The 25,665-nt window shown below is 31.7% G+C and overlaps 3 protein-coding genes across 3 annotated transcripts in view; 2 read left to right on the top strand and 1 right to left on the bottom strand.

Annotated features, from left to right (window-relative positions):
* LOC107073434 (vitamin K-dependent protein C-like) overlaps window positions 1-9,505 on the top strand; it is a 71,572-nt gene extending 62,067 nt beyond the window's left edge. Inside the window, exons 2-10 of the mRNA XM_089169800.1 lie at window positions 5,419-5,592; window positions 6,114-6,339; window positions 6,456-6,677; window positions 7,152-7,429; window positions 7,548-7,863; window positions 7,943-8,448; window positions 8,613-8,834; window positions 9,011-9,178; window positions 9,258-9,505. Coding sequence (XP_089025926.1) covers window positions 7,412-7,429; window positions 7,548-7,863; window positions 7,943-8,415 — 807 coding nt within the window. The 5' untranslated portion in view covers window positions 5,419-5,592; window positions 6,114-6,339; window positions 6,456-6,677; window positions 7,152-7,411 and the 3' untranslated portion in view covers window positions 8,416-8,448; window positions 8,613-8,834; window positions 9,011-9,178; window positions 9,258-9,505. The remainder of the gene's footprint in view (window positions 1-5,418; window positions 5,593-6,113; window positions 6,340-6,455; window positions 6,678-7,151; window positions 7,430-7,547; window positions 7,864-7,942; window positions 8,449-8,612; window positions 8,835-9,010; window positions 9,179-9,257) is intronic.
* LOC149033820 (coagulation factor X-like) lies at window positions 8,460-9,505 on the top strand. The gene is made up of 5 exons (XM_089171331.1): window positions 8,460-8,475; window positions 8,613-8,834; window positions 8,903-9,178; window positions 9,258-9,373; window positions 9,491-9,505. Exons 1-5 carry the CDS (start codon window positions 8,460-8,462, stop codon window positions 9,503-9,505), a joined length of 645 nt encoding a protein of 214 aa, XP_089027457.1.
* An 842-nt stretch (window positions 9,506-10,347) lies between these two features.
* Window positions 10,348-12,124, bottom strand: LOC149033821 (uncharacterized). Its single transcript, XM_089169856.1, has 2 exons — window positions 11,179-12,124; window positions 10,348-10,887 (listed from the first exon to the last, which is right to left on the bottom strand). Exon 2 carries the CDS (start codon window positions 10,836-10,838, stop codon window positions 10,470-10,472), a length of 369 nt encoding a protein of 122 aa, XP_089025982.1. The 5' UTR covers window positions 10,839-10,887; window positions 11,179-12,124; the 3' UTR covers window positions 10,348-10,469.
* Between the last annotated feature and the right edge of the window lie 13,541 nt (window positions 12,125-25,665).

Below are 25,665 nucleotides of genomic sequence, written 5' to 3' on the forward strand. Positions count from 1 at the left end.
GGCTCAAAGCAACTTTTAAGATACGCGAAAGATATTGTATTATTGAGAAACAATAAAGAGATAATAAAGCTAGTTAGAGTTAATAACGCTAAACCCTAATAAACAAAACATATGAACTTGAATTGCAAATAAGCATGACAATAAACCAAATATGTGGTAATCGACAAAGTTCAGAATGAACGAAATATTGAAACTTTGTTCGCTTGTGATAAAATTTTTAAACTGCTATATAAAGTTATATAGGAAGTATATAATATTAGTAAAAATATTAATTACAATTCTTTAAATTTGTCTAAATAAAACAATTACTGTATCAGCAAACTCAGTAAAGAGTAACCTAAAAGATAAGTAACCTTTCTTTATACCATTCTATGCAATAAAATACATTTTCAAATATTAAAATTAGGACATGTTAACGTTAAAAGTAAAATTATTTAATATACATTTATACATTTCAGTTTCGAATTTGTTAACTCGTCGAAAGAAAGGAAAAGAATTAAATACTGCACTGTTTATCTTTGAAAGTGTCGAATGCTCCGCTGTTTTTCTTTAGTTTTCGCCTATTTTTGTTTGGTTTTCGACTCGATAGTTTACTAGAAATATACGTAGACTTTCATAAATGTCTGAAGGTTAAATGTATTGTATTCTTTTTCTTTCTCTCTAACACTGTTTCTATTATACATCCTTATATATATAGTTTTAAGATTATAGATAGCATTAAGTATCGATACCGTGAAAAAAAGTTGGAAATTAAAAAAAAACATTGTTAAACCTTTCACTTCGGCAGTCCAGTCCGCCGAAGTGTCATCACCTTACGGAAGCATTCGCCAGAAATGTGCACAGGACGCGTGGTTTTGGTATATATGTTTTTTAAGTTTTAAATAATTACTATTTGTTGCTCTAATATAGTACGTTTACTTGTTTCTGCCGTGTAGGTCATTATCGGTCTGACGCAAGTTTTGTAAGCTCGTATCTTGCTTTTGGTGCTCATATGTTTATTTCTCCATACAATATTTCTAAGGTATCAAGAGATTATGAAGGCCTTAGTTGGGGGGGGGGGGGGGGGGGGGGTTTGGTCTCATACCTTGTCTTCTAGTTTCCTGTCCTTCGTAATGATCACTCCTAGGTATTTAAATCGCATTACTTGGTAGATACTTTTGTTGTATACTGCTAACTTGCGTTATCTAGGCTTCTCAGAGATGGTGAATGATTCTATTTTCTGTACCAAAATTGTTATGTTAAGATTTCCTGTCGTCTTTTTGTATTTATATAAAATCTTTTGCAGATAATCTTAAGGGGTTACCCCTACTTGTAACCAAAAAAAAAAGGCCTTTTTCATGAATTTTTTTAAATAAAACTATAGAACTTTTTTGTTTGATTAATATACCATCTTAAAGTACACATCTTGGAGAACTTTTTAGTAATTTTTTAATTGAAAAATAATACATTATTAAGTGGTAAATGACAGTCAAATGAATGATGTTTTTTTTTAGGCGGTTTGCGGTGACCAACATTGCGGCGAAGTGGATTGTCTGAAACCACAAATTCGGACGGATCTAGTTAGATATAAGTATAAACTAGTCTTTATTCGAAGGATTTAAAAAAATATTCATTTTTCACAAAATGGGGAATAGTCAAAATTTATGGTTCGATTTTAAGGAAAAAAATCGAACGATTAAAGACTATATTTTTAGGTATTAAAGAAGCCTGTAAAATTTGAAGATGATCGGTTTATTAGTATTCGAGTAATCTTGGTCACTGACTTCAGAAATGCCATTTCGAGAAAAACGCGATTAAAGTTTCCATTCCAGTTTACACGAAGAAAATAATTTTTTTTTGTAAACTTACATAGAGTCATCTATTCCTGGTCCATACAGAAGTTCTTCCGCTGATGATGCTGCTTGTAAAATGGAGATTTGCCTTTGTCTACATAATAATCTTCCTTCACGAGTGCTCTCAGCCGCACGTCTGTCAGCCAGTGCAATCCGACCTTCATCGATTTTTTCAGCGTATTCGTGTGCGTTGCGACCACAGCTCACTCCGATTGAGTTCAAATAAAATAACAATGATTTTGAACCTTCATTAAATAATCCAACAGCAATATAAGCTGCTAAATCACAACAACTGCTCCACTTGAGGCGATTTTTGGAGCGATTTTCCAAATGAGTTGGTTGAAGCTTTCATTGCTATTTTGATTGAAACCACCGACGCATCTTTCAAGTAAGGTTTCATTACTTAGATCTGTGTATATAGGTTTGATGGCATCCAATACCTCCGATGGAAGTGCTTTGTACTCGTGTTGGAAAGCTTCGTTTCTCGCCTGAGCTCGTTGATACGAACACCACGATTCTTCACCAGTTGGACATCTCTTGTGGTTTGGTTTTTCATCGGTGAAACTGTAATGGTCGAAGGTCGCCCATATTGCCTCATACATACCGCTAACAGAATCAGAATGGCGTCGAATAGCCAGTCCATAATACACCGTGAGCTTGTCGATAAATTTACCCGTCAGCTTTCCTTTACCTCCAAGCTTTTTGTTTTTTTTTTACCAGATTACGAAGGCGGGATCCCATACGCTTTTGAACGTGTCCGATGCATTCTTTCTTTATAACTTGTAGATCTTCATAAGGATGAGAATTTATTAACCCAGTGTACGTCTTCGAATCTCCATCTCCAATATAATAGCGGTACACGACATTATATTTTGATATTGATCGCTTGAAGATTTCGATGATAGAGTCCACCTCCATTTTTCCCCGCGGAGCCTTCATGATTTGCACTGCATTCATCTTTGTGTGTTTCCAACCATTCTTCGTATTCTGCATCATTTAATTTATGTTTCATCACAAGATCAAGTACTTTTCCACTGTAGTAGCCTATGACTGATGAAACTCCGAACAACGACGTATATCCTTGCTTCCTCCAGAATCCATCTCCGGAAACTGTTAATTTAGAAGTTTCATCGTCTGCTGCATTAGGTGTACTTTCAATTTCTTCTCGTACAGCTTTTTTAAATATTATATCTACACTGGTTTTCACAGACTCATAAATATTTTTCAAAATCATTGTATATGTACTCTCGGTAAGAAACTTTGGCATATCCATTAATCCGCAAAATTTTTGTGCTCCAGCCAATCCTATGCCGAGAACTCGCACAGTAAATATAAATCTACGATTTATTTCATACGAATGAGCCACAAAAGGAGAAGATGGTATATAATTATCTGCACATGAATCACATTTCAGAACGACTTTGAAACCTAGTCCTCTTGAATTAGCAGTTTCAAATTTAATATTTCCATCACACGTTTTACACTTCACAAAATTTGAAATAGCAGCAAACACAACAAAAAACTTCAAAATGCGATATTCGATAGTAGGATCCTGAGATACAGTCATATCAATATTATCTTTTAGTTTCTTTGCAGACGTACTGAAACTTGTACTTTCCGTTTCGGCCAATTTCGGATTAAAAACACTCTTCCTTTTTTTGGTCGAGATTTCCGTACATTTTCACTACTTCTCAATTCTCGCGAACCCATTTTTCGATCCATTTTTAATGTAAAAAAATAAAAACAGCGCTTATAATATTGAGAACGATGGAAATAAATACGTCTGATATAGTCGAACTTTCGAGCTACACTGACGAATTTACACCATAAAAGGCAACGAAAATTCGTTTCAAAACCAATTCTAGTCTATTACATGAACGTTATGAACTCAGGTATACAACCTTTTTCATATAACAATAGACTGAAACGGAGAGAGGGTCAAGCGCGCCTGGTGCGAGACTAGCCGGTTGTTTACAAAATGGAGCCTTCTCTTTCAACGCTCACATCTCAGTTGATTTTGTTCGGATCGACTTCAAACTTTCAGAATATATTTTCAGATATTACTACTTCAAAAAAATGCAAAAAAAAAAAATCGATTTTTTGAAAGTTGCAAGTAGGGGTAACCCCTTAATCTTCCGATCTAAAGACAGCGTCGTCGGCGTAAAATATTATTTTTATGTTTTCCTTTCTGAACTTGACTTCTTTTCTAGAAGTTTTTAAATCCTTGATTATTTCATCCATGATCTGGTTAAAAAGGATCGGGTTTACAATGTCACAATGATTAAATGCTATGTTGTTCTTTATATTTTATGTAAAATATAAAATCTTTTTTTGTTTTATTTTCAATTTGAATTTCAATTTCAATTACACTTTGCCTTATAACAATTTTCCTCCATTACCTCTCATTTTGATTCATTTAAATTTAATAAAACAAATATTAAGAAAATACTTAGATGAAACCAATGGATCAAAATGAAGAGGTAGAGATATTAACAATGAGCCTTTTCGTTTGACGCAAAAGAATTTTCCGTCTCCATATGAAAACAATACAGCGATTCGGAAAAGTGCAAGGCGTAGATGTATAATGTGTGCAAAAAAGGATAAGAGAAAAGATACGCATTACGAATGTAAAAGTGTAATGTAGGATTATGTATTCATCCGTGTTTTGAAATATATCATACGTTATTAAATTATCAAATTTTATTATTAGACATTGTTATTTAAAAAATTAAATATTGTTATTTAAAAAAAGCTTAAAATTATTGTTCACTTCAAGTAATACTCGTTTAATGTAATAAATTTTAGTATTTTAAATATTTTAATATACTTCCTCAGAAATGCATGTCTAACGAATAATTTTGCCGTACCTAGTGGACGTCGCGAGTAAATTCGTACCGTACCGTACGGCCAGTGCGTGTCAAAGTCTGCCGTAGTCAAAGGGTTAATAAAATGTGATATTTTTGAAAAAGGCGACTCAAGGTACAGTTAAAAGCGATGGCACTGTTTTTAAAGGAATTCTTTGAGTATATTGGTAATTAGGTAGATATATTTCTATTCATTAAACTTTTTTACACAAAAATAACGTCTTATTATCTTCATGATCTACTCGCAATAAAAGGAACCGCTCTGGTGGCAAGTATTTCTGATAGCGATTGAGGTAAAATATTATATTCTTGATTTCCACAATAAATAATTAAAAAAAATATATATGTTCCGTTACTAATGTAGTGCTGGATATTAAAAATCACCAATATGTAATCTCAAAAAATGGCAGTTATTTATTTATCTAAGTTTCAGAATTTTCTTTAATAATAATAAAAGGTTATTTAATACATAAAATTAAGAGTTATCATGTTATATTTTATTTAAAGTGGCAATGGTGAGACAAGTGATATACACTTATTATTAGACAATAATTATATCGACTAACAAATTTAGCGTATCTCTGTTTCAACATTGATTCATACTTCTTTCAAGTTAATTTTCTTTTAATATAAATTTATCTCATAATTTTAATCATGATATCAATATGTCGCATGTATTGATATCACGTATATAATAAATAGCAAACATAAAATTGTTTCAGAATGTACTGCGGAATCAATGGGCAATCAGTGGTGAATTCTTCTTGATACCAGACAAATCAATACCAAAGTAATTTGAAATAATATTTTCACGAATAAGTTTATTTTCTACATTTTTCTTTTCATTATTATGGAAATCGTCAATAGAAAGTGTTTGCTTTTAATTTCATTTGGCTGTAAGTAATACAATTACATTATATTATCTAGCATTTTGAAAGATATATATAAACTTTAACTTTTTTTATATGTACTTGATGCTTTAGACAAAATGATAAGACTAGATGTTTGTAATGGTGTGAGTTTTTTAAGAAAATAATTCAAATTAGTTTTTTTTAAATATAAAAATAAAATGAATATAAGAGTTTGATAGAAAACTCATTGATCAGGATACAAAAGCTTTATTCAATTATTTTCATGGAAGTCGATTCAAAATCAACAATTTTAGTTTTAAATATACAAGCCCGAAAATTTAAAAAGTAAATAACTTATCTTTTTCACGATGTTTAATTAGTGATTCGTCATTTACACTTAGAGGTTTAAAAAGTATTTTCTTGTTAAAAGATTTTGCAAACTATTCTGTGCATTTCTTTTAGTAAATTTATTAAATTTATTAAATTTATTTAGTAAATTTATTAATAAGATAGTTAATCAGTTGCTTAAATTTCTTAGCCTTCTTGATATTCATATAACCTTCAAGTTCTACAGAAAAAACAAGTACTTGCTTAGTACCTCCCCAGCCTGATAATGGTTTTTGGAAAATATTTAATGCACAATGCAACGCAGGAAATAATTACGAAGGAAAAGAAGAAGAGACAGAATTATCTTTTCGATCCGTTTTGCTATTCAAATGTAATCCGGGCTATGAAATAAAAGGTTGTTCTATTGCAATTTGTGGTTCCGGTGGAAATTGGAGTAATATTCCAGTGTGTATAGTTAAGATTTATAAATTTTATTGTAGCAGAGAAGTAATCAATATATACACGATATGTTTTTTCTAGTATATTGAATATATTCGTAAATGATTCTTTGATCATTGTAGAAATAGGTTGCAAATCGTTAGCCTCAGTATCAACTAATGCTATTTGTAAATTTAATGGTCACAGTGTTTCTTGTGAATCTCCAGTTTTGCCTGGAACATTAGCATTATTGAACTGTAACAAAGATTATCAGAAAGTTGGAGGTTTTCTATCAACACAAGGAAATCAAGTAAAGTGTGACGAAAGAAGCGAATGGGAACCAGAACCACTACAATGTTTACCAGGTGCGCTGTTTTTTAATGTTCATCTTGGTTGTAGCAGGATAAAATTGTAAACTTATGATAAGAAAAATGACTCACTTACTTCATAATCCTAAGTACTGTCATTCGGAATTATAATACATGCAAGTAATCGTAATTGAAATAATTCTGATATTTAAGAATGAATAGTAAACTCACACAAGTTGTGTTACACAAAATCCGAAATAATTCCAACTATACTTACATAAACGTGATCCTAAACGCTTATATAATATATTCAGAAAAACATTTTTCTAGAAGTATTATTAGATTTTAACATGCAAGAAATAATTTCTACTAGTTTTATCTTAAGGTATCATTTGTGAATTAGTTTTATTACACATTATATAATAATATCAATAAATATTACATAATGGAATATCATTAAAAAGTCATACTAATAAACTATAAAATTTGTCAAATAATGCATGATAATTTTTATTTAATTTCATTTTTTAGTATGCTAAATTTTTCCTGCAAGACCAGACGCTATCCTAACAAAAGCAGCATGGGCCAGCGCCCATTATATTCCATGGGATATTAATTTATATCTACAAAAACTCCAAACGAACCGAAGGTATTTATTTGCGGAGCAACAATTATAAAAGAGAATTGAATTCTTACCGCAGCGCATTGCGTTTACGACGAAATCAATCAAAGGACATAAAACCTAAATAAATATCATATAGCTACTGGAAACATTCTTAATCATCGTAGCTATGATTCATAAGTCTGAAGTATGTGGAAAATTTTCATGAACTTACTTTAATATCAAATTAAATATTACATATTAAAATATTATGTACATTAATTATATTTGAATTAAAATAAAGCTATTAATATATTATTTTTCAGGTGAAAAACATTTACATTAATACAAGATATTTGGGACTAAAAGGAAATTTGACTGCGGACATTGTAATCTTGGAAACTGAAACGCCTTTTGTATTCTCAGATTTCTTATTACCGATCTGTTTAGACGATACTTTTATTGAGGATGGAATAGATAGAATAGAACAATTTGGTAGAGGCGTTTCTGGACAAAATAGTTTTTATCTACAACACGCATCATTTCTTTATCTTCCGCTAAATCAATACAATTCTTCCAATAATGCCATGAAATCTGATAAATACAAGTCATTGGATAAATTTTGCGTTGGTCTTATAGATGGTCGATAGCAAATCAAAATCGATTTACAAAATTAAGCATTTGTCTAATTATTACCTAACAATTAATATTTGTATTCTAGGACGGAATCCCTGTGAAGGTGTCGTCGGAAGTGGACTGATTTATGAAAGTAACAGTATGTGGTTTCTAAGAGGTATTTTTAGTATCTCTTTAAATGCAACACGGATGGATGGTTCAGTTATTTGTGATAGCAAATCATACTTTCTATACACTCGTATATCCAACCATACCAGATGGATCCGTGATATATTATTAGAACTAGAAAGATCTGAACAAGCCACCATTCGTGAATCAACTCTAACAAGAACGACTGCAACAACACCTGCCCCATTCCTACGACCTTCACTAAGTACTACAACCACATTTTCCCTATGGATCACAAAACCCATTGTTTGCAAGGCACCTTTTAAGCCAGAGAATGGTAATCATCAATTACATGAGTTACAATGCCAATCAAAAGAAGATTGCGATGTGCAGGAAGGTTTAGAGTTACCTGCAGGGTCTTATCTTATTTATAGTTGTTTTCTTGGATAAAAAATAAATGGTTTCCGTGACGTTTTTCGTAGCGTAAGTGGAAAATGGATAAATATTCCAGTTTGTATTGGTATGAATTTCATTTTGAATATTCTTATTACAAGAATGATTTCAAGATTGTCATGTGTATATTATGTTTTTTGTATCACTTTAAACTATTTTCTTTGTGTTCTTTCTAATTGTTTTTATTATCTTAGAAATACTTTGTGATTCATTGGTTTCTGCATCAACATATGCTGAATGTACATATAACAACGAATGGGAATTTTGCGAGTCTGATATTAAACCTGAAGCAATAGCTAAATTAAGTTGCAGAAACGGTTATAAGAGAGATTTGAATGTCCTATCCACACAAAGGGATCAAGTTAGATGTAACGGAAAAGGTCAATGGACACCAGATCCGATAGAATGCATACCAGGTCTGCAAACTTTTAATGTTCACATCGGAACATTATATATGTTCATTCTGAATATTTGGGCTCAGCAGGGAATTATGCTTATGATATAGCTCTCTTGGAAATTGACGAGCCATTTGTATTTAAACATATGTTATTACCAGCATGTATAAATGATCGTTTTATTGATTCTGGACTAGGAATAGTTGCTGGATTTGGATTTACTGCCTCTGGGGGGTCACTCAGTACTAATCTTCAATTAATAACACTACCCTACGTTTCTACTAGTCAATGCAAAAATATAAAAAGTGCTTATATATATGAACAATATATAACGAGTGACAAATTTTGTGCAGGCTATACAAAAGGTTGGTAATAGATAACAATAAATATCCAAATTGTTATATATTTATAAATGATATGAACCAATTATTACATTTATTCTAGGAACATCTGTCTGTAAGAGTGATGGTGGAGGAGGAATTTTATTCGAAACTGGTGGATTATGGTTTCTAAGAGGTATTGTCAGTATTGGAATTAGTGCAAATTTAAAAGCAGGCAATGTAAATTGTGATCCTAATTCGTATTCTTCTTATACACGCATTTCCTCCTACTTTTTCTGGATCCAAGATATTATTTATAAGAAAGAGCCAACTGAATTTTTGTGAATAAAATGACAGGCTCTTAAAAAATAATCAGTTTTTCTTCAAAGAATTTGTATAAATTTGTTTTCCTACTAAAACATGCTAATAACGAATTAGCGACGACCTCGTATTTGATTATGAATCAATTAAATCCAATCTAATATTGAATATACAGAAATACTATATCATATATTATACGAAATAGTAATCCTAAAGAAAGTGACATACACTTAGTATTATACAATTTTTATTCCTGTGCTTATAACTTAAGTCAGTTAAATTTTCAAATAATTAAGTTACTTATTATTAATAGAAGCTAAAAAAAGCAATAAGGTAAACGTAAAAAGGATATGAAAAAAAAATCATGTGCGCAAATCACACGTGTTAGAAGTGAAACCTTCAAAAATCAACGTTCCGAGAGAATGAGACGAATGCACAGTTTCAAGAGTAAGATAATTGTAGCATTTATTTAAGGGGACCTTCTACTCTGAGCACCTAAAAAAAGGCTATTTTCGCGAATTTTTTCCAAGAAAACTATAAAAGATATCGATAAATAATTGTTGTTTGGTTAATTAAATTGAGTCTTAAACTATATAAATGAATTTTTATTTTTTCATTTTAATTAATTTTTTATTGCAAAAACAGTAGTATAAGAAAACACCTTAAAACTTTAGTGCTTTGGTAGCTCCATCAGAACTTGAGAATGGCTTACCTGAAACATAAAAGTAAAATGGTTTTATATTCTGTATGACTTCAGCTACAAAGTGACAGTTTTATATAAAAATTTTATCAATAAATAAAAAAATGGTGGACAAATTACAAAAAAAACGTAAATTTGACCTTTTTTTTCATTGTTTTTGACTAAAAATAAATAGTAAAAATTTTAAATTTTATAAGAATCGGTTTACTGGTTCGTGAGATACGATGGAGCTAGTATTTCAAAACATACTTTCGAGATAAACGCGTTTAAAGTTTTTTTTTTCTACTCAAAATCGTTAAAAATTCTTACCTAAACTTAATCTGCGATGCCTGGACCGTACAATAGACCTTCTTCTTGTTCATATTCTTCAATTTCTTCCAGTCTTGCCTTCTTCCACTTTGATCTGGCATCTTTTGAGCACTCAGAGCTTCGACGGTTCGCAGATTCGATACGTCGGTCGTCGCGTCTTTTAGCAAAGTCGATCGCTCCTGGCCCAATTTTCATGCCCATCGTTTCCTTCATCTTCATCACTGTTCGGAATCTTTCGTTGAAGATACATGCCGAAACTTTGCACGCAATTTCAACAACTTTTTTGCCGTTAAACATGTGTTTAGGTGCCATGTGCCTTAGATTTGAGGTACTTTCACCAGTCGATGGAACACTTAGAATGCTTCGGCTTGGCATCAGTCGAAATTTTGTGGTAGTATCCTGCCCAAATCTCGTTACGCATATCCTATGAAAAATTCAAATTTCTTCTGACTGCTAAACCGTAGATCTCTGAGAGTGCTTTCATCAATTTGATTGTAAATTTTTAGTTTTTACTTCAGGAACTTTTTTCACAACAGTCATTTTTCTCTTCACTACTGTTTTTGCTACAGTTCTTATTTTTTTTTTTGCAGTTCGGCGTTTTTCTTTTCAATTTTCTTCTTTTGTATAAGAGCTTTTCTTGCCTTATTAGCGTGCTTAAAAATATGTTTTGTCACATGCAAAATACACTTCAACTTTTTAACAATGAAATCTTTACCGTATGGATGATAATAAAGCAGCATTTTAAAAGTCTTGGAGTCTCCGTAGCCGATATAAGAACCGTGCGCGCCGAACGCTCAGGAGAGCGGTCCGAGATAGTAACGTTCAGGCAGCAAAAAAATGTAGTTAGAGACATCGGATCTTTTTGAAATTTTAACACAATATTTCTACATATATATACATTCGAAAAATGTAAAAAAAAAAAAAAAAAATTTGTTTAAAATTGCAGAGTAGAAGCAATTAATTGTATATTATATATTATTACTTACCCCTTAATATAATATTATTACTATATATAATAAGGGTCACCGGTATGGTCTCTGGGTGGAATAGCTGATAAAAAGTGCACTTTTCACAATTCAAGCAATAAAAACGGAATTCTGAATGCGATAGTTATAAATAGTCACCAAAATGGTAGGATGTTTATCAATCGAAATATAATTCGTCAGAAATTAGGTAAATATAAATAATCCTTCTTTTGAAACTCAGGTATAAAATTTTTTTTGTTAGTATGGTTTTCAATTTCCCGTTTTTATCTACATTCTTGCGCTATATAACAAACATTTTAGGATAGATGAAATAAAGACGTTACGAAAATCATATGGAAAATACTGCTGGACTGAACGAAGGTTCTGGTAAAATTCAATGAAAGATCTAATAAAGATATTCTCTAGAAATGTTTTTTCAACTCTGTAGCCTACCACTCTTCGAGACCCTTATTATTTATAACATATCTCGTCCTTATTCTTTGGACCACAAACTTATCTTTCTAAATACTCTCGTCTAAATAAAGATCTGAACTACGAAAAATCTAAAAAATGCATTGAATCGTATCGCTCTCTCAGTTTATTGAACTGTGTACACTACGAGTCTCAAATTTCAGCTCCGTGGTAAGCTCCACGGATTTACGCTGGGCGTTCAACATCTTAAAAATTTTTTTTATTTTATTGAAAAATTAGTATAAATTTCCTAAATACGCAAACATTATAATTAAAAAACATGTCTTTGGATATTTATAAGAAAAATATTCTACAATGTTGTTTAATTTTTTTTCTCTGATGTATCTGATGATCATTTCATTTTTTTGTAAAATATTGCAGACAATACAATTATTATATTCTATATATTTCGTAATTGTTAATTACAATATTTGCGAAATAAATAATTTAATACTAATTTTTCAATAAAATAGAAACATTTTTCAATCGAAAAGATGTGACACGTTGTAAAAAAAACTATAGGCATGAATATTATCGCATCGATAATAAAGATAATAAATGTAGATCGAGTTGCAACAGACCTTCCCTGTTTCTTATATTTCTTTTCTTATGATATGGAGCCGATCTTGCGATGTAGGTACCTGACAAAAACTAATATTTTCAAAATTCTATCCATCAAGATGGAATGCTGAATGCGATAGCCATAGATAGAGACGAAAATTGTAGAATATTTGTCGACAGAAAGATACGCTGTCCTAATCCAAGTAAATATAATATATATTTTTTTGAAACTCAGGAAGATAAATTTTTTCTTCCACTCTTTTCACCTTTCCTTTGAATTTGAGATATCTTTATTGTTAATTATTATGGATGATGATCAAAATGAATGGCGATTGTTTAATAATAAATTGATTTATTATAATTAATCAATCACACAATACACACCATGCTTGATTCATAGCAAGCGTTCATGATAACAAGATAGAGTAAGCGCATGCGCAGTAAAGACTAAAGGTGTAGGCTGCTTGAGTGTATGTATGTGTGTGTTGAATGTATACTTATATGAGAATACAAAAAATAAAGTAAACTTAATTTTTCTCTTTAACAGTCCCTCTGTTTCTTTGTTTTTGTGTACCTATAATTTCTATATTATAATTAGATACAAAAATAATTTCATATAAGTATAAGAATAACAAAAATTTAATGTTCATTAATTTTTCTTCTTTTTACATCTTGTAACACAATGTATTTCTATGAAGTTCAAAAAGCTCTCTTGACAATGGTTTAGTGAGGATGTCCGCTACTTGCCTTCTGGAATTCACATATTCTATAAGAAAATATCCTTCTTGAAACTTTTCTCTTACATAATGATATCGAGTTTCTATATGTTTAGTTCTCTTGTGAAACTCTGGGTTTTTAATAAGTTTGATTGCACTCTGATTGTCCACTCTAAGAGTACATGGAATATTATAATTATAAAATGCTTTTAGGAGTTTTTTTATCCAAACTATTTCTCTGCTTGCTTGACTAGCTGCAAAATACTCAGCATCGGTTGTAGATAATGCAATAGATCTCTGTCGTTCACTACACCAGCTTATAATACTTGAACCAAACATGACTACATATCTACTTGTTGATCTTCTGGTTTCAACATCTCCAGCTAAATCAGTATCCGAATAAACTATTAATCCAATATCAATGTTGCTGCGAAAAATAATTCCATAGTTTACAGTTCCTTTGATATATTTTATTATTCTTTTTACTTCACACCAATTTTCTTTGGATGGATTTTCCATAAATCTTGCACATCTGTTGACGGACTGACTAATATCTGGTCTGGTGCCTATAGATAGATACATAAGGCTTCCTATCGCTTCTCTATACGGTACATTTACCATGTTTTCTTGTATTGACTTATTCGATATATAGCCTTGTGATCTTGCATCTGCAGGTAGTATAACAGGATTCGCATTGGATAAATTGAACTTATCTATTATCTTTTGTGCGTAGTGATTCTGATGCATAAAAATAGATCCGTCATCAAGTCTGATTATCTGTAATCCCAAGAAACAGTTAATTTTTGAATAAGTGATTTCAAATTCAACTTGAAGGTTCTTCAAAATAATTTCTATATCTTTTAGATTTTTAGCAGCAATTATCCCATCATCAATATAGGTAGCTATTATAATTCTATTCATTTCAAAATCACTTGTGAACACACATGGATCTGCTTCTGATTGTTTTAATTTAAATTTTTTAAGAAATCTTGTCAGCCTATCGTTCCAACATCTGAAGCTTGTTTTAGTCCGTATACACTTTTATTAAGTTTACACACTCTTCCAGTGTTATCACTATATCCTTGTGGCTGTTTCATATAAACTTCATCATCTAGATTAGCCTTTAAAAAAGCTGTCTTGACGTCAAATTTCATCATATGAAGTTTTTCTTGTGCTATAATAGATAAAATTAGTCTTATTGAGTCAAATCTGATAACAGGACTAAATGTCTCATTGTAATTAATATTTTTCTCTTGAGCACACCCTTGGACTACAAGTCTTGCTCTAAATTTTTTAATATTTGAATCAGGTTCTTGTTTTATTTTATACACCCACCTGTTACCCAGTATTTGCTTGTCTCTTGGAGGTTTTACTAACTCGTACACTTGATTTTTCTGAAAACATTCCATTTCTTCATCCATCGCCAGCTTCCAATTTTCAGCCAACGGTCCCTCCATTGCTTGTTTAAAGGTAAGTTGGTCTTCGCCTTCAGCTAATAATAATTTATTCAAGTCGTCTAACGTGTAGTAATTATCAAGCCTTTTGGAAGCTTTCAATAAATTTCTGTCTCTCATATTTCTTAAGGTTTGAGAACTTGAAGGTAATGGAGTTGACGTAGCACGTATATTACCTTTAGCTTGATTTAAATTTTCTGGAGATTGAAATTTTTCAATTTGATTCAATGACTGACTTGAATTTGAAGATTCTGGTTGAATAATTGTATTTTCTGATGATGAAAATCCGCTAAAATCTTCTTCAACATCTGAATTGGTAGAAAATTCTGAATTTTGATCTTGATTTTCTAGTATTGATTTTTCTTGATTATCAGATGATGTATCAGTTTCTTCTTCAAAATCAAAAAAATGACATTGAGTCATTTTTATTTTTAGATTGACTATAATTATCTTTATATAATTTTCCTGAAAATATCACATCACGTGAAATTTTGACTTTTCTTTCTTCTGGAATCCAAAATCTGAAACGTTTAGTATTGTCTTCATAACCTAAAAAGAAGGCTTTTTGGCCTTTGACGTCTAATTTTCTTCTTTTCTCTTTGGGAATATGAAGATATGCTTCTTCTCCAAAAATATGCAAAATATTAAAGTTAAATGAATTACCATACCAGATTTCATACGGCGTTTTATGCGGCACTGAACTTTTACTACTTATATTTAAAATTTTGACAACTGTATTGACAGCTTCAGCCCACAGAAACATTGGAAATCCACTTTCATTAAGAATGGTCCTTACAGCTTCAATTATTGTTCTGTTTTGACGTTCAGCTGAGCCGTTTTGCTCTGGTGTGTATGGTACTGTTTTTTGGTGTAGAATACCTTTTTCTTGACATAATAAACTGAATTCTTGATTGCAAAATTCTAAGCCGTTGTCACTCCTTATTGTTTTAACACCGTTGGGGCAGTGTTTTTCTGCTATTTTCAAAAAATTCTTAAAACCATTTATAGCTTCTGATTTCTGTGAGAGAAAATATACAAAGCAAAAATGTGAGAAATCATCTTTTATAATTAGAAAATAACTTGCTCCTGAGAGTGATTTAACTTGAATCGGTCCACATAAATCCATATGTACAAGTTCTCCAATCTGTATAGTTTTAGTTGTACTATTTTTAAAAGGTAGTCTGTGTATTTTACACTTAGCACAGTTTTCACAGAAGTCTATATTCAAATCTTTAACATTTATATTTCTATCTTTAAGAATAGATTTAACGTGAACAACATTCTGGTGCACAAATCTTTTATGCCATAAATCTAAGCTTTGAATTATACTAGCTGCTGCTAAATAATTTTTATTCTTTGGTTCAATTACTTTGAATTGCATTTCAAATAGACTTTTGTTTCGCATTCCAATTGCTATAACTGAATTATTTTTAATAAATTTGCATATGTTCTTATTGGATTGTAACTGTAAACCTTTATCTAAAGTTACACCTTGTGAAAAAAGATTGTATTTTAAACCAGGTACATATAGTACGTTTGATAAGAAGGTTTCAATCCATTCAGAACCATTAAATGCTAAAATGTTTATTTTACCTCTGCCTTCGGCTTGAAGATATTTTCCATCACCTATACGTATAAAAATCTCATCATCCAAGATATTATATTCTGAAAACCAACTTCTTTTCCTAAATAAGCAAACATTATATTTGAATAATTAAAAAACACGTCTTTAGATATTTATAAGAATATAAGAAAAATATTCTACAGTGCTGTCTAATTCTTTTTCTCTGATGAATCTTGTAATCATTTTTTTTTTTTGTAAAATATTGCTGACAATGCAATTATTATATTCTATATATTTCATAATTGTAATTATAATATTTGCGAAATAAATAATTTAATATTAATTTTTCAATAAAATAGAAACATTTTTAAATAGAAAAGAAATCAAAAGTTTGGTAAAATATAAACAGACCACGCATCATCTTTCTTTATTTCGACCGTCGGTTCGTTTGGACCTTATACTTTTGTCGCATACCTACGTGCTTATCTCTTTTTATTCTTCTACCCTTCTATCGCTCCTACCTTCAAACATTTTGAGTATCGAAAGATTACGAGTCCACGCTTTGTAGTATGCAGTCGCACACAAACACACACATATACAACCAGGAGCGATAACTACGAAGCATAGCATAAAGAGGAGACCGAGAATAAGAAAAACTGTATAGCTATATTCCGTCTTATTCTCTCGCAGGCTAAATCCTATATGTTTGTCTCTTTTTCTCTCATTATTTAGTATAGCAGCCGTTTCGTAGCTTTGTTAGAAAGCTTCGTTACATAGCTTCGTTACACAGCTTCGTTACATAGCTTCGTTTCATAGCTGCGTTACCGTTTATTTACTTTTCAGATCACTCTCATTCTAAAGAAGTTTTCACTTTAAAAATACAAATATCATTTTATACAGAAATAACGAAAGCTTCATATTCATGTATTTATATGAATGTAAATTTTAAATTATATCAACTTAGTTTGAGATAGTCTGACACGAGAGATTTCATTAAATTCGTTAGAATATAACAGTGAAACGTAGACACGAATCAAAATCGTAACGCAACGTACATATTCTAAGACCACTATCTAGAGCTAGCTAAATTTTTCTATTTTTCCATTTAACGATACGTGATCATTTGAATCGTAAAAAAATTCAAAGTTTGGTTAGCCCAGACAATAAGAATTTTAAAATCTCGTACTTTATATTAGATTGGGATGTTTCGTAAAATCAACATAGGAAACAGATGCTTTTTTTCGATCAATAAATTACTCAGGTTGCAATCGAGGTGCTTAGAAACTAAAATCTACATACCAATCTTAATTCCTTTTAAAAAAACGTATTTATACGTTTACTAAAACATACAAATAAGTATTATAATGTTAAATGTAAAAGTAAAAATTTAGAAAAGCCTTGACACAACCATGAAAAAATACTGAAAAGCCTTGAAAAAACCTAGACAAAACCATAAATTTACTTTGAAAAATACATGAAAGAACGTTAAAAAACACTGACCTAATTAAAGAAAACCATGACCCAACTTTGACAAACCATAATCGAACTTTTACGGAACCCTGATCAAACTTTGACGAAAACCGGATCCTACTTTGGCGAAACCCTGATCAAATTTTGACGCAACCCTAATCCAACTTGGAAAAAACACTGATCCAACTTTGATGCTACCCTAATCCGACTTTAAAGATACCGTAATAAAACTTTGGTGTAGCCCTAATTCAACTTTGATGAAACCCTAAACAAACTTTGACGCAAAATTAATACAACTTTGACGCAACACTAATCCGACTTTAACGAAACCCTGATCCAACTTTGACGAAACAATGATCTAACTTTGGCGTAACCATGATCCAACTCTGACGAAACCCTGATACATCTTTGACGAAACCATGATCCAACTTTGACATAACCCTAACGCAACCTTAACGAGAGTTTTAAAAAGACTAGAAAATACTTATATCTACATATTCTAGAATTTAAGAAAAGAATCAGTTGCGGCAATGAACTATCGTGTTCCTAATGTCAATTTAAAATAATAATAATAATAATAATAATAATAATAATAATAATAATAATATAATAATTTCGTTATTTTCTATCTTCTATCTTTCTCTTTGGTAAATTTATTTTTTTGATTTATTTCATTTATGAGAAATCGAGTTATAGTACAATACCCATTCGACCGAATATAACTAGAAAAGTCTTTTTAATCGTGTGAGTTTTTTCTACTCGTTTTGTGTCGTCATTTCTTTCATTCTATCTCTATCGTTTTCTCTCTTATACTTGCAATATCACTCTAATCTATTTTTTTTTGTACTTTTTGTACTATCGTAGCTATCTCTCTAGTTTCGTCCGTTCTGTTTATCACTTGAAAACGAAGGAAACTGGAGCAATTAATAATCCTGGAACACTGAGAAAACCGTGTTTCGTTGAAGGAGTGCAATTGACTCGTTGTGTCTCCTAGTAGTTGCAACTTTCACGATGAACTATTAACTATCTTTCTCTCTCCTCATTCTACTTCACTTTCTCACTCCGTGTACCCGATAGAAAGAAACTAACTTCCTAAGGATATTTCTGGCTACCAGAGAAGAATTATAACTTTATGATTCTTTCATCCATCGTGTCAAACAATACACTAAACCTTTTTCTTTAGTTTTAATGGAACAACTATAATTACAACACGTTCTTTTACAATTTTTTTATAATTACTTTCCAAAGAGTTTCTTTTTAATTTTTTCTTATTAAATTGTAATTTTAGATGATATTATTATAATATTGTTATATTAATTATTATATCTGTAAAAATGTACGTACGATTATCTTGTATCTGATATTGTAATCTTAATATTCTTTTTTTTTTTTTAATATAAATTTGGTAATATTTTTTCGGGAAAATGTTAGATCACGAATAAGTTGAAAGTATATTTTCAATAAATAAATCTACGTTACATCGGTAGACATTGAAATACACGTTCTACTGGTCGTTTCAACAATCATACAATAGCAAAATTTTTTTTTGGTTCGTACGTTCGTTTTTGTTGGATTCTTTTCGATCTATACGGAAACTTAAATGTATCGTACTTCAAGAAAGAGCTCAGATATTACTCGTACGCATTATGTCCAGCGATGTATAGAAAGTTTTATTGTATCTGTGCGAAAGAAAAATAAAAGTATAAAGAAAAAAGTGTGAGTACTAGGGGTTGTATTCGGAAACGGAAATGATAATAAAAATAGTAATTATAATAATAATAATAATAATAATAGTACTAACACAATGAAAAAATCATGTGTGCAGATCACACGTGTTAGAAATGAAACCTTAAAAAAACTAAGTCTCGAGAGAATGAGACGAATGCAGAGTATCAGGTGTCGAATAATTGTATGATTTACTTGTTATAAAAATTATTATTATTATAATATTATTATTATAATATTATTATTATAATATTGTTACTACATTCAAAAATTATTTTACGTTTCATTGACATGTAATACAAACATATTACACAGTAAGCAAGTTTTCAATTTGAAGAAATGAGACAAGTTAGTTATGGTAACTAAAATATGAAATAAATAGTTGGGTTTGAATGTGATCGATATATATTTGATATATCGGTGTATACAGCATCAAATAGTGTTTGTACTGCGCAGTCAGCATAGAGGCGACATACATTGCAATGGCCTCCTCCACACTACACATCGACCTGGTATTCACCCAGAGTTTAGGTTCATTCCGCCTGTACGATCCGAAAGGATCGTACGGTAATTAGCGGTATTCGAAACTCGCGCGCGTCCGCTTCCCTCGATTAGGATTCTAGATCAATACTCATTGTGAGCATCGATCAACCACCAGTAACTATCGAAGCGCTTCCATAGCTACCCCCACCTCTCGCATCCCCACTTCTCATAGCCCTAGTGCGTACGTCCTGCTGGGCCAGTACAAAGGGGCATTCTTCCTATTTCTTTACCGGACGCCTACGACTACACACACTACATCTTCAAGTATTATAGAGGCCATATTGGACAAAGGCTTTAAGAATTCACAAGGGACAACGAAAAGAATATCCTAATCTTCAAGACTCGTGAAAGTGAGCTCATTCAACATCACAACCCTTAAGGTTGTGATCGCTATATTTGAGGAGTGCGAGAGGTGAGATCTTTCCAATATATATATATTTCACATCAACGATATTTTCCTACGTGGTGCATTCTTATTGTATAATCAAATATCATCCAGGGTTTTTATGCCGCAAGGCTTTTCCCTGACGAGCCATTAAAAAAAGGCATTGTTTCTTTGATTGGCTCAATCACGTGTTTTATTTTACACCTTAACCTAACCCTTTATTCTCCACTTCATAGCATATACAAATTGCCAGAGGACTCTTAGTTGAGGAATTTCGGCCATAACACCGCCTGAAGGGAAAACCATAGCGTAAAAACCTCCAGGAGGTCGTCAGAACCAGAAATTAGGATGCTTTTTCTTTTAACTTTCTCCACCCGAAAGGGAGAGCTCCTAGAATATTACGAATTCTAATGACGAACTCGATTTAGGTACTCAACTCCTTTATCGTATTTTTCTTCTTTGTATCCGTGTAAATGCCCTTCTCAGAGATGACTTAGATTTCTATTCTCCATGCTGAGCGTATCAACTTAATACTTTTCATAAGGTAAAAGACATAAAAAGGAAAGTTAACCTAATTTAACTTATCTTCTTTAAAATAATTACAAAATCTTCCTTTCGTTTTGTTACGGAATAGCTGCTACTTCTTGACCGTCCATATCTTCTTTGTATCCGCGTAAATGTCCTTCTCAAAGATAACCTTGATTTACAATCTTCCTACCAATCATGTTAATTTTATACTTTTCATAAGCTAAAAGGTGTAAAAACAAAAGTTAAACTGCTTTACCATCTCATCTTTAAAAATAATGACGAAAATCTTACTTTTGTTTTGTTACGGGATATCTGTTAGTTCTTGATTGTCCATTTCTTCTTCGTATTCACGTAAATGTCCTTAAAGATAACCTAGATTTTCAATCTCCCTGCCAATCATTTAAACCTTATACTTTTCATAAATTAAAAGATCTGTTTTCTTCTTCTTTCTTCCAAATTGGCACAATGCCTGTTGCTCATCGCAACTCGCCAGGCGAGTCATCAGGTCTGTGAGCCTATTATAAGTTTTAACGTCGGGTAGTTAGCTAACCTAACCTTTCAACCTTCATCCTTTATCCGGGCTTGGGACCGGCGACATAACCACTGAGCTACTCGATTTACCTAATGATTATGAAGACGGATTAAAGAAACTAAAAGGCGTACAAACAAAAATTAAACCGCTTTACCTTCTCACCTTTCAAAATAATTAAAAAATCTTACTTTTGTTTTGTTACGGGATAGCTGCTACTTCTTGACCGTCCATATCTTTTTTGTGTCCGTAAAAAGGAAATTTATTCTTCGAAAGCAACCCAGGCCATGACATAAAAATACATTGCATCATATTTTATCCAGACTCCAAGTTCTCAGTTTCAAGAAATGACACGAGTGGCTTATGGTAACTAAAGTATGAAATAAATGTTTTTGTTTCCATTGTATCAATATATCTTTGAAATACACCGTCAATGACTGTTTTTGATCTTGTTGTAGATTCAGTGCGACTGGTGCACATTTTTATATATAATTTTGTGTTCAAGAATTCAATTAAAGGGAGAGCCGTATCTAATGAAAAGTTAACATTAAAATCCCCACTTAAAATCATTGGAATTTTATTGTAATCTTTTCGCGTGTACTTAATTAAATTCCCGTGGATGAATTCAATAATTGTATTTATTGAGTGATGAGGAGTAATGTAAATTGCCACAATTATAACAGAAGTACCATTGTCCAAATTGGTTAGGCAAGCACATAGATCTCCTACTTTATAAAACTGACCAGACAGTAATAGCAGTTGTTGTTCATTGATATCTATATGTGGAGTAATAACACGGGCATCGTCATTTATATTATGATAGATTGCAACTCCACCTGATCTCATATGTGGTCTCTTATATTGAACAACAATTTTAAAATTTTGAATGTCTATAATGTCTTCATTATTCATCCATGTCTCAGAAAGAATTAGAAAATTCGAGGACGATGCTATTCTGTCTAATTGAAGATCCTGTGCATGAGCTCGTAAACTTTGGCAGTTAAAGGTGAACAGTGACAACCTTTTAGTTTTGTTTATAAAATTAAATAATAATTTATTAATAGTTTTTAATCGATTCATATTCAGCCTCTCAAATTCAGAACGCAATTCAGCTGTGGATACTGTTACTCTTCGACCATGATAAAATTTTTTGTCATTCTTTTTGGAAACGAGATGTAAGCCCTGCATCGATGTCACTCGTGATAGTGCAACGTACAGTAGCTGTTGAGCGTGTGTCTTGTCATATTCATATACAATCTCATTAAATGTACCTCCCTGAGACTTATGAATTGTTATCGCACACGCAGAAATCAAAGGGAAATGGTTACGTTTAACAATAACTGTTTTATTAGGTACCAATGGTATAGAGCATGTTCTGCGATTAATTGGTACTGCATGTGGACAAAGATTGTTCCTGTGTATTAATGACGCTGCCTTTCTTCTGATTTTTTTCTCCTATTTTGGGACATACAGGGAATTCTAGCCATAATCGACAAATCTCTCCTTTTTCATTATATTCGATAAAAATCAGTTTTCTTGTCGCACCATTCGCTAATCCATCCGATACGTTGATATTTGTTGTTATTATGTATGGTTTATTAACAACAAATGTAATTTCATAAGGCAAACCTCCTGTATCAACAGTTGTCATTTTATGTAATTTTAAACGCATAGAGGTTTGCTGTTCAACATTGCGACAACCAATATATACATCAGTTACTTCCGAAATAACTTTTCGGGCTGAAGAATTTAAAACTTTGTTATTGTATTCAGCAACTGAATGATTATCGAAGAACAATCGTATCCTGTCTGGACAAATTATATTTGCTTCTTCTTCAGAATAAAATCTTGATTCAATTAATTGCAACTCGTTATTGTTCAAGAGCTTACCATCGCCAATTTTGGTTAATATTGTAGAAAATGTTCGATTGGCTTGTCGCATTACTTCGGTCAGTTCAAAGAATTTTAACCCTCGCCATAATGTTGGACCAGTTATTTGTTGCTTTATTTGTTTGTAAATTGGAGTAGCGCGAACTGTTGACGGAGATCACCAATCAAAATGAAATCTAATCCACCAAAATTTACTTGATAATTACCGGTTATTTGTTTCAATCTAGAATCGATTTGAGATAACAACTCAGCTCCAATCATACTGACTTCATCGATAATTAATACGCGAACATATTTGAACAATGATCTATATTGTTGTGCTACTTCGATGGATAAAGGAAGCAACTTAGAAAGACTAATCTTTAGTGCAGTATGTATCGTTGATCCATTAATAGCCACAGCTGCTTTACCAGTTGAAGCGCATATGATATAAGAGTTGCAGAATCCATCGTTTTCAGTATATCTATTATAAATTTCCAATTATAATTTGATTACAAACGTTTTCCTATATCCAGCAGGACCCGTTAAAAATATTTGTAATGGAGATGGATTTTCTGACTGAAGATCGTGAATGACATGCATTAAAAGTTCCTTTTGTTTTCCGTTAGCTATTTTCATCAGTTCATAATATTGTTCATTGGGCATAAGATTTTATTTCCGTTTAGCAATAGCACCAAGTTTATTTAGCGTTGCTAAACGTAAATCATTGTTGACCTCAGAATGTGGATTATCATACAGTGCTTGGAATGGATTAGCTTCTGGAAATCTCATGGCGACATCTTGGATCTCATCGTCATCGTCCCCTAGTCCATCTTCACGACATAGTTTTCAACAAATCTCAATCGTTTTGTTAATGTCTAAGTTCGATTCGAACTCTTTACGATGCTCTAAAATAAGATTTTCATTTTCGTCGTAAATCCTAATAAATTTCATCTCTTCAAGAATATCAAGTTCTTCATTACGAAATGGAATGTGTAAAGTTCCATTTCTCTTTTGTATTCATTGAAATCAGAAGCAATGTCATAATTTCTATATCGAATAATGCGTTGTTTGTTTCGGCGAATATAAATTCCTTTTTAATTTTTAGTATAATGGGCAACGAATTGTGCAAGTGATAATTCTTCCATTTCTTCTGGCCGCTGTTCCTACTTGTCAAACCAGGTTTCCTTCCAAACATTTGTCCAATTTTCATCATACATCAATTCATCCAATTCTTTTTGTGTTCGTCTAATACGCACTCGTTCAGTAGGCCATACGGTGGAGATATAAACTACGGAGACAGAACTTTTTGACATAGGTTCACGAAGTAGATACCACGCTGCTTCTTGACTCGACAATTCAACAGTATTGAGCATATTAACACTCATTTTTCGTGTTATTTCGACTAAGTTGAATTCTGGATGATCATTCATTGTATCAAGAATTTGCCGCTGTAAGTTGCTAATACCTCTATTAGTTTTATTAACGTATTCAACAACGTACGCGGCACAAGAGTATTCCTCGATAATAAACTGCATATCTGTATTTGATTGTAATATATTAAGAATGAAAGGATTAAAAGGATTGTGCCATTTTTCTCTTGGTTGTCGTTTTAAAAATACTTTAGGTCTAATAATTCCTGCTTGAAGAATATTAAAGTAATCTTCCTCATTAGAAATATGATTTTGTGCATAAAAAGCTTCAATGTTTTCGTAATCATTGTTCTCGAGGTTTATTTGTAATTGTTTATAAAGCTGAGCATAACTGGCATATCCAGGATGATTTTTCTCCATCGGTTTTAATATCGTGGTGAATTTACATGGCATAAATGGAGCATCAAATCGACATTTCTGAGGTTTATTGGCGTTTATTTTTTTGTAGCAAGCAAATGTATGTTTATGAGTTTGCAAACGAATATATCCAGAAGCCTCTGTTGAAGAAACAGATATCAATTGATCGATCATCATTATAGCATTTTGTTTGTCTGCACCAAGAACATCTACTGGAGCATCACGCAGCCATAATAAAATGTGTGCATGAGGACTGTTGGATGTTGGAATTCAATTCGTTTAAGATAATTGACAACATGATAATTTCCAAATGGACTATTCTTTTTCGATTGGAGAATATTCAATAATACATTGACTATGTTATTAAAATATAAAGTACAAGTCACAGCATCTTCATTGACAAGAGTAGTCTTAGATATATAATCTAGTAACGCAGCTGCTTCTGTGGAAGTTTCAGCTCCCTTATTTTTTAATTTGTACATTAATTGTAGTAAATAATTTCATCCGATTTCATTTGCACTTAAAGTAAGAAACATAGTAGGTTTTTCCAATTGCCGAATCATCGCAAAAAGATCTCTTTTTCGTTCGTTCCAATGCCAAACTGAATTAGGTATTGATCGTAGGAAAGCTAA

Source organism: Polistes dominula, unplaced genomic scaffold (assembly GCF_049000335.1).
Source record: "Polistes dominula isolate Pdom_NZ unplaced genomic scaffold, Pdom_raw_medaka contig_286, whole genome shotgun sequence".
Classification (NCBI taxonomy): domain Eukaryota; kingdom Metazoa; phylum Arthropoda; class Insecta; order Hymenoptera; family Vespidae; genus Polistes; species Polistes dominula.